Raw genomic sequence first — 14184 nt, forward strand, 5'->3', positions numbered from 1 at the left:
AGAAACAAACAGGGTTTTAGAGGGGAGGGGGGAGGGGGAATTGGTTAGCCCGGTGATGGGTATTAAGGAGGGCACGTACTGCATGGAGCACTGGGTGTTATATGAAAACAATGGGTCATGGATCACCACATCAAAAACCAATGATGTATTGTGTGGTGACTAACATAACATAATAAAATAAAAAAAAAAAGATTTTTATTTATTTATTTGACAGAGAGAGAGAGTTAGCGAGAGCAGGAATACAAGCAGGGGGAGTGGGAGAGGGAGAAGCAGGCTTCTTGCCGAGCAGGGAGCCCGATGCTGGGCTCGATCCCAGGACCCTGGGATCATGACCTGAACTGAAGGCAGACGCCCAACGACTGAGCCACCCAGACACCCCGAGGCAGATCTTTTTACTATTTCTCCAGAGTCGCAAACAGTGTCTGGCCCACAGTAGGGCTCACTAAGTATTTGCTGAACAGACCTCCTCAGCTGGTAAAATACTTTCCAGCCCGATGAACACGCAATTGGGCATTTTTAGGACTAACATTGGCAAAGATTTAATTTTTTCTCTATTGTGCCCATCTCCCCCCTCAAAGGTTAATTTTTAATTACACCACATAGCAATTCAGTTTTGGAAAACATTGAAACAATAAGAGAAGTCCTCCTCATCCCCCAAACCCAGTTGCATGCTCATCTTGAGTGCTAACCACTGACAGCCTCTCGGCATGCACCCCGCAGACTTTGCTCTGTGCATTTGGGCACATCCGTATGTTAACACAGATGTCTGTAGTTTGGTGAGTTAAAAGAAACCATAAATGGGGCACCCGGCTGGCTCAGTTGGTAGAGCATGAAACTCTGCAACTCTTGATCTCTGGGTTGTGAGTTCGAGCCCCATGTTGGATGTAGAGATTACTTAAAGGGACGCCTGGGTGGCTCAGTCGTTAAGCGTCTGCCTTCGGCTCAGGTCATGATCCCAGGGTCCTGGGATCAAGTTCCACATCGGAGTCTCTGTTCTCCAGGGAATCTGCTTCTCCCTCTCCCTCTCCCTCTGTTCTCTCCCTCTCTCACAAATAAATAAATAAAATCTATTTTTTAAAAAAGCCAACTAGAGTTATTATATCTACTTTGTAATCTGTAGCTTTTTCAAGCCTAAAAAAGGGGGGATTCACTCCACATTCAAATAAATGTCAAATAAATAAATAAAATCTTAAAAAAAATTGAAAGGAACCATAAATAAGATTGCCCTGTCTTGTTTTGCAATTTGCTCCCCGCCCCTTTAATAATATGTCTTGGAGATGTTCTGGGTAGGTCAATGTTCATTCTTCTTCACTGTTGTGGACTGTGGCTCGGCATAGATGAAGCATTCGGTGTTGAACGATTCCTCTAGACAGAACTTTAGGTTATTTCCAGTGTCTGCAAACAGCCTTGCACACACCACTTGGAGCGCACGCACAAATATTTTGCCTGAATTCTTAGAGACGGAATTGCTGGCAGAAGGAGCACATGCATTTAACATTTTTTTTAAAAGATTTTATTTATTTATTTGACAGAGAGAGACACAGTGAGAGAGGGAACACAAGCAGGGGGAGTGGGAGAGGGAAAAGCAGGCTTCCCATGGAACAGGGAGCCCGATGCGGGGCTTGATCCCAGGACCTGGGATCATGACCTGAGCTGAAGGCAGACCCTTAACGACTGAGCCACCCAGGCGCCCCTAACATTTTAAAGCTACTCTAAATCGCCCTCCCGAAAGGCTATATCCGCATACATTCCCACTTCTGGGTGTGAAAACCCCGGCTCTGTCCATACCCTTGTTGGCTTTTAGAGATCTCTTTTACTTCTTACCAATCTGTTGGCCAAGAACCATGATCTCATTGTTAGAATAAAAATGTTCAGCTCAATCTACTTGGCCAGGAAATTGTGAGTGATTCACATTAGTAACATAACCACATGTATAGTGATATTACCATTTAATGGTTATGTGTTCTGTACTTAGTAATTATTTTGCATGGACTGAGTAATCATCAGGAACAGTCACAAATCCGTTTTCTCCATATATTTCACCACGACTTTTATTTATTTATCTATTTATTTATTTATTTAAAGATTTTATTTATTTGACAGAGAGAGACACAGCGAGAGAGGGAACACAAGCAGGGGGAGTGGGAGAGGGAGAAGCAGGCTTCCCGCAGAGCAGGGAGCCCCATGCGGGGCTCGATCCCAGGACCCTGGGACCATGACCTGAGCCGAAGGCAGACGCTTAACGACTGAGCCACCCAGGCACCCCACACCACGACTTTTAGATGTGAAACACAGGACTGTGGGGTCTTGGAGTGTGCAGGGAATGACCTCCACGGCTGCAGCCTGCCCTTCCTCCACGTCCTTTCCTGCCCCCACAGTGGCTGTGTCCTGGAATGATGATGCCAAGTTGTCCAATCTCAAGCAGCAGTGCATTTTCTGCAACCCAGCCTCTGGGTTTCTGCTTTGATCAGCTCAGAACGTGTCAGCCGAAGTTATGGGTTTGGTCCTTTGCTTGGCTTCAAGGTTATCATGAGGCCCATCTTGGGGCACAAGAGAAGCTATGTCATGGGCTGGATCCCGCCTTAATCTTTTCCAAGCTCACACACCACCTAGGACAATGTTTTCCACATTGAGAAGTACATTTTATTTTTTTATTTTTTTTTAAAGATTTTATTTATTTATTTGACAGAGAGAGACACAGCGAGAGAGGGAACACAAGCAGGGAGAGTGGGAGAGGGAGAAGCAGGCTTCCCCGTGGAGCAGGGAGCCCGATGCGGGGCTCAATCCCAGGACCCTGGATCATGACCTGAGCCGAAGGCAGACGCTTAACGACTGAGCCACCCAGGCGCCCCGAGAAGTACATTTTAAAAGGAAAAGCTTTAAGAGCCTTTAGGATCGTACCCTGTTTAATTTCATGGCTGTTTCCCTCCCCTACTCCCATCTTGATGCCATGCATTCCTTCCACTATCTCTCTCAACCTCTGTATTCAGGATAAAACTAAAATGGTGGTTGTGAAAGATTCCTCCCCCCACACCCCCACAAGTTTTCTCTAGGCCTGATTCTTTGTCACTGACAACATCTAAGTCATGTAGTGACTTAATATTAATCTCTCGTGCTTCTGATATGGCTGCATTGCCTAATGGCTTCCTACTACGATTGAGGTAGGATTTTTAAGGCTTGTGACTTGTTTTGATGGCCTCAGATTAATTTTGTATTTGTATCAGAAAGCCATTTGCTTGCAAGTGTGATTGTTTCATTTTCTAAAGCAAATTGGAACTGAATTCCCTTCTTACACCTTTATCCAGTCCAGCTAGTACAGAATCTTTGTTTTGCTAGTTTTAGTAATGTTACTCTGTTATTTCTCTCTCTTTTTTAAAAAAGATTTTATTCATTTATTTATTTATTTGTGAGAGAGAGCACAAACTGGGGTGGGGGGACACAGGGAGAGGGAGAGGGAGAGAGAGAATCTCTCAAGTGTCCGACGTGGGGCTCGATCTCATGACCCTGAGATCGTGACCTGAGCAGAAACCAAGAGTCTGACACTTAACCGATTGAGCCACCCAGGCGCCCCTATTCCATTATTTCTTTTTTTTAAATTATTTATTTATTTATTTATTTGACAGAGAGAGACACAGCGAGAGAGGAAACACAAGCAGGGGGAGTGGGAGAGGGAGAAGCAGGCCTCCCGCGGAGCAGGGAGCCCGATGCGGGGCTCGATCCCAGGACCCTGGGATCATGACCTGAGCTGAAGGCAGACACCCATGACTGAGCCACCCAGGCGCCCCTACTCCGTTATTTCTAAAGCTCTCAAGTTTTGGCCGCAAGTTATACCAACAGGACACTGTGATGCTATATATACATGTAGCTAAGAACCATACTTTTTTCAGGATGACTTCTTATTTGGGGTAATTCTAGTAACTTTGACTTGGACTTTTTTCCCTTTCATATCTTCTAATATATGCTGTTGGACCTGAGTGGATGGTTTAATGGTTTAGAGAGGGCTTGGTTTCAGATCCTAGCTCTGCCACATCCTAACTTTGTGATCTTGGGCAAGTTACTCAAAATCTCTGGGCCTCAGTTTTCTCTTGTGTAAAACAAAGTAAGTGCAGCTACTGTCTCCTGAGTTACCATAAGGAGTTAACATACAAGATAAAATAGTGGTTGGCACATGGTAAGTGCTGATGTGTTTGCTATTATTATTCAGTTCTCTCTGAAAGGAAAAAACATTCCTTTCTTCTGTGGTTATTTGGATGTATTCTGAGTCTCATTTTATAATTGAAAACTGAACAAATTGAAATAGAAGAGAGAATCACTGAATGCTCAGTTACTCAACTAAGCCCTTTCTGGAAAAGGCAAGATTTTTTCTCTAAAATAATTCACACCTGATTAATCTATTAGAATTTGTGAAAATCTGTGGACGACTTGAAGAGTGACCCTGTAATAATCCTTGTCCTTGTTGTTAGAACACATCACAACCGTCAGGACTGGAGTGCAAAGACCAGAATAAACCCGAGGAAACCACCAGCCGAGCCGGGGCAGTTTCAGTCTCCACCCCAAATGCAGGTGAGAGAAGGTGGTGGGACTAAAAGAACGGTCTTGGTAGTGACCATTTCCATTTGGAGATCGGGTGACAGGAGCGTCCGCATGGGACCGGGCCTTCCCGGGCTCAGAAGTCCCTCCCTCTCCAGGGCCTAGAAATTCAAGTCTTCCTTCCCCTTTAGCTTTTTTTTGAAAAGCCTGCAGAGAACGCACTTGCTACAGAAGAATTCTCAAGGCTTTTTTTTTGTACGGAGGGCTGCTGTGGACCATTTACGTGGTTGGTGTAAATGACTTCTAGAACAGTGTCTATTAAATTCAGAGTTCAGGGTGGCGCGGAAGCCAGAGATTTAGGATTAAGGGGTTAGTATCCACATCTCTCTTTTTTTTTTAAAGATTTTATTTATTTATTTGAGACAGAGAGAATGAGAGACAGAGAGCATGAGAGGGAAGAGGGTCAGAGGGAGAAGCAGACTCCCTGCCGAGCAGGGAGCCCGATGCGGGACTCGATCCCAGGACTCCAGGATCATGACCTGAGCCGAAGGCAGTCGCTTAACCAACTGAGCCACCCAGGCGCCCCAGTATCCACATCTCTTTGAAGATCAACCAGAGTTTAAGGAAAAGTATTTTTGGTCCTATAAAGGAAATGCTTTCTGAGGCCTCCCTGAGGAGAGACACCCGTGTGAAGGGCAAGAGAGAGGAAGTAACTGGAGAGTGAAAGTTCTGGATCATAGGGCACTAAGTAGGGGGCTGTTGGCTCAGTCCAGGCCATAGCCATGATTTGGGACTGCATAACAATTAAACTGTTTTTTGGGGGGTAGCTGTACACATTTAAAAATCAGATTTCACAGAAAATGGGGAATGTATGGCCTTTCTTGAAATGTGGAAAATCTTTGTGGAGCCTGTCAACTGGAACAGAGTGACAGCCCTATCACTGGGGAATCGGAACTCATCAGCTCCCCCCACCTCGCCCCCTCCTTTGTCCCAGGAACCCCTCTCCTCCATCCCAGCACCACGTGGGATCCCTCCAGGTGTTCTGCGCGTCCCCTTCACTCACCCCTTCTCTCCCCAGCACCCTACCTCTACCCTGGCATCTCCTCCCAACTAATACATCTGTGCACCCCTCCCCTGTTTAAAGAACCCCTCCCTCAACCCCTCCCCCTCTGGTTATTTATGGGGTTGTCCCTGAGGGGCCAACCTGCTAGAAAGGGTGCTTCTTCCTCGCCTCCCACTCACCCTGGTGCCCCACCCATCGCCCCTGGGCTCCCCACCTGCTCCCCCCAAAGCTGTTCTTGCTAATCCTTACTCTGCCCAGCCCAGTCTCTGGGTGCTTGGTGCTGTGCGCCCTCCTGGAAGCCCTCTCGGCCCTCTGCTGAGTGACATCACTTATCTTGATGTCTGTATGGTTAGGGTGGCTTTCCCCTCCCTTCCCAGACCCTTCGTGGGCGCTTCTCTTCCCAAAAGCTCACAAATGGCAGAATTTCCCATGGACCTGTCCTGGGGTCTTTATTTTTCTGACACTAGACTCTCTCTGGGTCACCTCTTGGGGACTGCTGATTTCAGTCTGCTTTTCCGAGCTCCAGGCCTGACATCTTTGATTTTCATTCCTGACTGCAATCACCTCCTCATGGGTCTGCCCATCATAGATCTTTCCCTCCGCGGGTGGAGGGAGCTTTAGAGGCCAGTCTAAAATAAAAATCAGATCAGGTTACTCCCCTGCTTCACATTCTGCAGTGGCTCGTCTTGGCTTTCAGGGTGCGGTTCACATCCTTGGCTCAGCACAGGAGGCCGCCATGACCCACCCGCCATTTCGGCCCCCACAGCTTCCGTGTGCACCTTTCCCTCCCAGCGTCCTGATGCTGGTCCCTGCAGCTGTGTATTCATGGTGCTCTTCCACGTGCCTTCTGCTCCCTGGTTTTCTTTCTTCCTTTTTTCTTTTCTTCCTTTCTTCTTTCTTTCAAGATTTTATTTATTTATTTATTTATTTATTTATTTAGAGAAAGCAAAACCAAAAGCCCGGGGAGGGGCAGAAGGAGAGGGAAGCAGACTCCCCGCTGAGCGGGGAACCCAGTCACGATCTTGATCTATTAACAGATGGACAGATCACAGGCTCGATCCCAGGACCCTGACATCATGACCTGAGCCAAAGGCAGACACTTAACCGCTTAACTGGCTGAGCCACCCAGGTGCCCTGCTCCGTTTTTCTGAACATTTGAATCAGCACCCCCAGGCCAACCTGAGCCTCCAAGTCTGGGCTCAGTGTCCCCTTTCTGTGCTGTCCTGGGGTGCCCGCGCATCCCTGTGTCAGCTCCCATAGGACTGGGCTTCCACTAGACTTCACGTCCAGTGGAGACTGGAGGATTCCGGGCACACTGTGTCAGGCACATAAAACAGATGATGGCAAGAGCTTCTGGCTGGCTTCCTAGTGCTCACACATGGCGGGATAGTCCTCGCTTGCCCTTCTGGGAGCGGCTTCTAGCTTGTCGCAGTGCTTGCCTTCCCAACGCAGCACATCTTGCTGTACAATATACTTCATCGGCCTTTATTTAAGTGTCTTGAGATTGAAAGGTGTTTGGGATTTTGACCCCCTTCCTCAAAGGGGCTGTTATGCTCTGATGCATAGTATCTCTTCAGTCAATGAGCATTTACTGAGAGCCAGCCCTGAAGGAGGCAGAATTAAAGCTGCTGAGCATACGGATTCAGATACAATCTATGCAGCTGAGAGGAACTTGCTGTGGTTTCATGTGCCCTGGTTCAAACCACAGGTGAACGATTACAGTCATCCTTGTTGGAGACTCATGGACAGACCGTGTTGTAGGCTTTCCCCTGACCCTGATGTTTCCTCAGAAACCAACTTCCATGTCCCACACTTGCATGGACTTTGAGGCTGAGTTTCGTGTCAACATGACCTCCCCGGGATGCCAGAAATGAACCTTTCCTGCCCCTGCCACGAGCCTCCAGCTATCTCTAAATCAATTTCTCAGAAGGATTCTGCCATTTCCCTTGATTGTTAGAGACACGTTTGAACGGCACATAACTCGCATTTCTCATGGTAACACGGCCGTCAGCTGATGTCCTAGAGAGTCATCCCGGTAAATAAGCAGATGGGGAGGTTTGATCAGAGAACCATCGCTGCACTTTGAGATAAGACTGTGAGGTTTGGACCGGCGTGGCTCTCGATTCAAGACATCGACCTGGTCACACAGTGTCCTCAGTGCTCGAGGGGGTTTGGAAGGGTGGAATCCGGGGAAGCTGACCACGGGGCTGTGGGTCACACTGCCTGCCGCCGGGAGCTGTGTGGCCAAGAGGGTGAGAGCCCTGCTCCGGGGCTGCCCTGCCTGAGGTCGAATCCTGTTTCTGCCTCTCTGACCTTGGGAGGTTTCCAGTGTCCTTATTTGTGAAACGGGGATGATGCGGGGGCAGGGGCGGGGGGACATCCCTTACACGGTCGGTGGCTGTGTGGATTGAGTCAGTTAGTCCCTGCAGGCTGTTTAGACACACAGGAAGTGCCCAGTGTGAGCTGTTTCCAGTGTGGCCACTTGCCATGCGTGCTTGCTCTTGGTCACCAAAATGTCCTCACGTCTCCCCCACTGTGCGCCACGTCATGCCTGTTCCTGCTGTTTCAGTCTTCTTTGCTCACTTTGCTTCTCTGAGCATCTTACTCCAGTCCTGTCCTCTTTCTTTCTTTTTTCAGATTTTATTTATTTATTTGAGAGAGAGAGAGTGAGAGAGAGCGTGCACGGAGAGCGGGGGGAAGGGCAGAGGGAGAGGGAGAGAGAGAGAAAGAGAAGCCCAAGCAGGCTCCATGCTTAGCGAGGAGCCCGATTCGAGGCTCGATCTCACGACCCTGAGATCACTCGAGGGAGATCTCAAGTGCTGGCAAAGGTCTGTTGGCCCTCAGTGCTCTTCTGACCCCATCTCTCCTCCTGAATTGAGCTCCAGCCACAAGGGTCTCCTTGCTCTTCCATCTCAGGGCTTCTGCATTGGCTGTGAACTATGCCTGGAATGTTCTTTCCTTGACAAACTCTTTGCCCTCCAGTGTCAGTTGACCAGAGAGACCCTCTCTGAGACCTTACCTAAAGTAACAAGCCCTCCGTCCCCTGACCTCAGGCACCACCTGTGCCTTTTACCCATTTACTTATTGCTCTCTGACATATATTAATTCCCTGATTTGTTCACTTCCTTCTTCTTCACTAGAAGCTTCATGTTGTCAGGGGCTTTGTTTGGTTTCCTGTCATATCCTCCGTGCCTAGCATATAGTAGGTGCTCAGTTTGTATCTGTTGAATGAATGGGTGGTGCGTTGAGGTCCCCACCTTAATGGCCCACTGATGTTCCTATATGTCTCCGACAGCTGTCCAGAGGTGTCCAGCTCCCGCTGCCGTCCTTCTGGCCCAGGGCAGCTTCAAAACGAAGGGAAAAGGGCTGATCTGCACTTGCCGCTCCCTTTAGCCTTAGTCGTTCTTAGAAATGTCCCTGATTCAGGCAAGGATTTTTCCTAAGAGAAACAGCCCATCAAGGACATGTCCCATATGTGAGATTCCTCACACTGGGCTCTGCGGGTGTCTTCTCAGGGGTTCAAGGATTCAGCACAATCCAAAATTTTGTTTTCACATTTTGGTGACAATCTAAGGGGAAAAAAAAGAATGGAAACATATTTTTGGTTTTTTTGATGACTGTCTTACAGCCAAGGATAAGCAGTTTGTGGGTGGTGTTTGTCTTTGTGTGCGCACGGCATTCTTGGTACCCAGTGATCACTGGAAGCGACGGCCTCGCACTCTTAATTATTGAAATGGGGGTCATTGCAAATCTGTGATAATTTTTTTTTCATATCAAACGTGTCTGAATGAGAAATATTCAGACTACACAGCCATTAACTGTGAACTAGAGCGAAGGCTTCCAGGCTCCAGGTGGCAGATTTACATGGGTCAGAGTCAGCCAGAGACAATGGGCTACAACAGAGGCAAGAACAAACGCTGGCCTTAGAGTCAGGATCAACCTCTATCTTGGAATGAACTGTGTGGCCCTGGGTTTGTCAATCCACCTTTCTGGGTCTCAGTTCTTCATCTATAAAATGAAATAGAGAATCTCCAAGTTCTCTTCCAGCTCAGACATTCTATTTGGGGAGGTATGTTGAGCAGAAATGTCCATTTGAACACCAAGAGAAATACTTTGTTGGTACCACACCCGGAACACTGGCAATGAGGATTAAGGTGTCCCTTCAAGGTTGCTTTCTCCAAATGGCCTTTTCTGAGGACTTTATCTAAAATCACACCCCATTCCTGTCCCATTTAACCTGCTCGATTTTTCTTCATGAACTTTTCCTATGCTTTTGAGAAAATCTTATATTATTTTGGTTATTTCTTATTATCTGTCTTTTCCTCCTAAAGGTCAACTCTATAAGGTGGAGTCATCTTAAGATTGTGCCCCAGTGCCTTGGAATAGAGCCTATCATTTTGTAGACACCAGTCAACATTCGCTGAATAGACTAATGATTTGAGCACCTCCTTTGGTTTGGGTTCTGTGCAAAGTGCTTTACTTTAATCAGTATGTGCATAAAGTAAGCATGATTGTTCACCTTATGCAACAGCTGAGAAAGCTGAAGCCTCACAGCTTGCCTGTAAGTGTCAGACCTGGGACTTGAACCCAGGTAAGCTCTACACCTTGCCATATTCATCCTTAGCTTTGGCACCTCTCAGCCAGGGGAGCTCAGGTGCCAAATGCGTCAAGGCACAGATGAAGCTCTGTTTTTTCTCCCTTCTTTCTAATACTGCTCTGTTCACGGGGAAAGGGAAAATCAAACTCTCATCTATTGAAGAGACTATACTTGCCCCATTGTGTATTCCTGGCTCCTTTGTCATAAGTTGATTGTCCTTAAATGCATGGGTTTGTTTCTGGGCTCTCTATTTTATTCCCTTGATCTATATGTCTATTGTTATGCCAATATCCTACTGTTCCGATTATAGCGGCTTTGTAATATAGCTTGAAATCAAGAAGTGAAATCAGCATTGTTCATCTTTCTCAAAATTGCTTTGGTTGTTTTGTGGCTCTATACAAATGTTGGGATTGTTTTTTCTGTTTCTCTGAAAAATGCCATTGGAATTTTGATAGAGATTGCATTGAGTCTGTAGATTGCTTGGGGCAAAAATTAAACTCTTAGAGTCCTCCTTGACTGCCTTTGCTTGCTCTGACGGTACAGAAAGCACTGTGCTGGGGCGCCTGGGTGGCTCAGTCTGTTGAGCGTCCGACTCTTGATTGCGGCTCAGGTCATGATTTCGGGGTCATGAGAACCAGCCCTCCAGTCGGGCTCTGCACTCAGCTGGGAGTCTGCTTGTCCCTCTCCCTCTGCTCCTCTTTCCCCAGCCCCCCTCTGAAATAAATAAATAAATAAATAAAATTTAAAGAAAAGAAAAGACTGTGCAGAATTTCAGAACTGGGTGCTTTGTTAGCTCTCCTCTGGTTCTACCAATGTCTTCATTTTAAAGCTGAAGAAAGGGAGTCTTGCAAAAGTGGAGTGTTGCAGGACTTCCATATTGTCTTGAACTACGAACTGGCTAATTCATGAGCCTTCAGCAGTCTGGGTAAACCAGAAGGCCCCGGGAGGGAGTGCTGGGAGCCTGCAGGGCGCCAGGGACCCACCCCACCTGATGCTGTCGCCATCTAGTGGCCCTCTAGGATCTCCCCTAACCTGGGTACTGTTCAGTTTCAGGAGGAGCTGATGCTTGGCTGAGGTCCCTTCCTCTGATCAGACCACCCTCCTGGCAGTTCTTCAGGTGAAAACCACGTTTTTGAAAATGTCATCTTTTTGGTGTTCAGATACACCAGGAGGATGAGTTTCAGGATCGTTTGTGTGTGTGTGTGTGTGTGCGCGCGTGTGTGCGAGCGCGGTGGGGAGGGGGGGCATTCTCCTGACAGTTGTCTTCATCTTTTTCCTCCTAGGCCTCTTAGGGGTTAAATGCTATCGGGAAGAAGCAGGGAAAGTTCTCCTGCTTATTCTGCACATTAGGAATGAGGAATATTTTATGTTCATGAATGAGCTATTGCTTTTTTATGTTCTGATGACAGATAAAATGTTCTTGTTCCTCTTTGTTACACACGAAATTGCAGCCAACGGTACAACAGCGACTATGAATGATGTGCTTGAGTGATGTGGTCTCTACTATTCCAGGGGCAGAAATTCAGGGGAAAAGAGTATTGGAGATGGTCAGAATGGTCAGGTAATAATAAAACTAAAAATAAAATAAGAACTAATCCTTATCAGGCACTTTCTAGGTGTCAGGCATGATGCAAATGCTTTATGTGATGTAACTCATTAATCCTCATGAAAACCCTATGAAGCAGGTGCATTATATCCCTGTTTTACAGTGGAGGACTCTGAGGCACAGAAAGACTGAGGGATAGAGAGCTGGTAAGGACCAAGCCAGAGTCTTAATCCAGACTGGTTAGCTCCAGAGTCCTTTCTCTAGAATGCTACACCTGATGGCCTTGATGAAACTTTGTGAAGGAGGCGAGCTTTGAGCCTTGAACAATGAGAGGTCCTACAGCCTGGGGACAACCTGAGGGGTGGCCCGGGGATGGAGTAGGCATGGCAGGCCCCAACAGGGAAGGTGAGTCTGATCTCACTCTGTAGAGGGCATGTACTGAAGAACAGTGGGAAGGATGGTGGGGCAATAGGGTGGGGCCAGATTGTAAAAGGTCTTAACATCTAGGCAGAGGGTTTGGTCTTGGTCTGGAAGAGCACTGCCTTTGAAGTGTGTTGCAGGGTGGCTTTCTAGAAGCAGAGGTTTGGGGGCAGTGGCGGGTCTGAGGGTAGGAGATGTGGAGGCAGGAATGAAGCCCTGAGGGTCTAGCCTAGGATGATGCAAGAGGAGTGGAAGCAAAGGATCGTGGTGTAAGAGAATTCACAGATGGGAACAGCAGGTTGGAAATGAACTGGCTTTGAGATTGTGTGTCTGGTGAGAGGCACAATGTTGACTCCATCATGCTTACTCACTCAAACCGCTATCACAGAGAATTAAACATATAGGACATCGTCAGGTGATTTGTCTTAATCTCGCACCTGTTTGGGTAGCCTACTAAGACAGATTTTTTTTTCCTATTGATTATTTTATCAGTCAGGATTTGATCAGAGCAGTAGAACGTCCATAAGCTATAGAGAGAAGAGGGGCTTTATCACAGGGGTCCGAGCTTCCGTGCTGGTGGAAGGTCAGTCTCCAGTCTGTGTAAGGTGTTGTCCTGTGTCTCATCGGGGCCGGCTCAGGGAGGAACGGTGGGTGTGAAGGGGGGAGGAGGAGGGACAGCCTGGAACCATGTCTGGCCCTCACTGCTTGCATTCTCCATGACGACCTGGAGGGGTGACCCGAGGGGCAAGCTGGGGCCCTCATCCCAGAGCCGCATTCACCTGGCCCAGGAGCTGGATTTGCTGCAGGCCCAGTGGCTGCCCCACGCCAGCAAGGTGGGCCAGCAGGGCAGCGACGGCGTGCGTGGGGTGCGTCTGCCCTGCGCCACCTTCAGAGCAGAACAAAATGGCTGTGCTTCACCTGTGCCTTCCAAACCTTCCGAACGCCCATGCATTTCTCTCGTGGCCCATGCTGACCCAGGACCCTAGAGGGAAGGGAATCCTGGGAAATGTGGCTACGGGGACCCAGCCCAAAACCACACGACTGGCCACATTCATAGAAGATTCACTTTCCTTTAACCCTTCTGTTCTCCTCAGATGGGTGGCAGGAGGCTTTCAGCAGCTGCGTCTTCTGCCTTCGCCCGCTAGGGCCGCCGTAACAAGGTGCCATAGACCAGGTGGCTTAAACAACAGAATCTTATTTTCTCACAGTCCTGGAGGCCGGAAGCCCAGGGTTAAGGTCTCGGCACTTTTGGTGTCTTGAGGCCTCTGGTGTCTTGACGCTTATGGATAATGTCTCCACATGGTCTTCCTTCAGTAACTGCCTGTGTCCTTATGTCCTCTTGTGATTAGTCCTATTGGACTTGGGCCCCTCTAATGACTTGACTTTACCTCAATCACTTCTTGAAAGACCTGTCTTTAAATACAGTCCCATTCTGAGGTGCTGGAAGTTAGGATTTCTCCATATGAATTCTTCGAGGACAGGGTTCAGCCTTTAACGCTTTCTTTCTCATCCTAGTTACCTCATGGTGAAGGATCAGCCCCGCACCTCTCCCAGCTGTTCGGCCCTTCCATCTGGTTGCTCATGGAAGGCAGCCGCTGGGCTTCTTAGGGAGAGTCGGGGACATTATTTACTGAGGTCTGCTTTTCTGTGCATGGCTGTCCTTGCCCAGCAAGGAGCATTCCTCTGCGCCACACATGCCGACTTGGTCAGATCCGAAAGCAGCAAATCCAGGGGGGATTTATTTATTTATTTATTTATTTATTTATTTATTTATTTATTCTTTTTATTACATGCAGAATTCCTTGCATAGCAGAGAGCTCAGGAAGGGAGGCCCTGTTTGGGGACAGAGGTCAGGCCTTCAGAGTTCAGGGCCTTTCAGAAAGGGTCAGGCCCTCCTCTGCTAATCCCAAATTTGCTTGATTAGCCTCTGAATTGATGCACCTAGAATGAACTCGAACACAACCCAGAATGCAATTTAACCCTTGAGCTTTGTTTTCTCCTGTCCTTAAAATATCAGTCGCCGGGGGG

At 47.8% G+C, this 14184-nt stretch overlaps 1 protein-coding gene across 3 annotated transcripts in view; it reads left to right on the forward strand.

The window, feature by feature from the left end:
* The window catches only part of AHNAK (AHNAK nucleoprotein), a 59963-nt gene that overhangs the window by 16698 nt on the left and 29081 nt on the right, over positions 1 to 14184 (forward strand). Inside the window, exons 5-6 of one of the 3 annotated variants that reach the window (XM_081797988.1) lie at positions 4464 to 4563; positions 11238 to 11307. The exons of 1 other annotated variant lie outside the window; for it this stretch is intronic. In XM_081797988.1, coding sequence (XP_081654114.1) covers positions 4464 to 4563; positions 11238 to 11307 — 170 coding nt within the window. The remainder of the gene's footprint in view (positions 1 to 4463; positions 4564 to 11237; positions 11308 to 14184) is intronic. One more of the 3 variants, XM_031024864.2, reaches the window with a different exon arrangement.

Source organism: Leptonychotes weddellii, chromosome 11 (assembly GCF_054177405.1).
Source record: "Leptonychotes weddellii isolate Sample4059 chromosome 11, ASM5417740v2, whole genome shotgun sequence".
Lineage (NCBI taxonomy): Eukaryota > Metazoa > Chordata > Mammalia > Carnivora > Phocidae > Leptonychotes > Leptonychotes weddellii.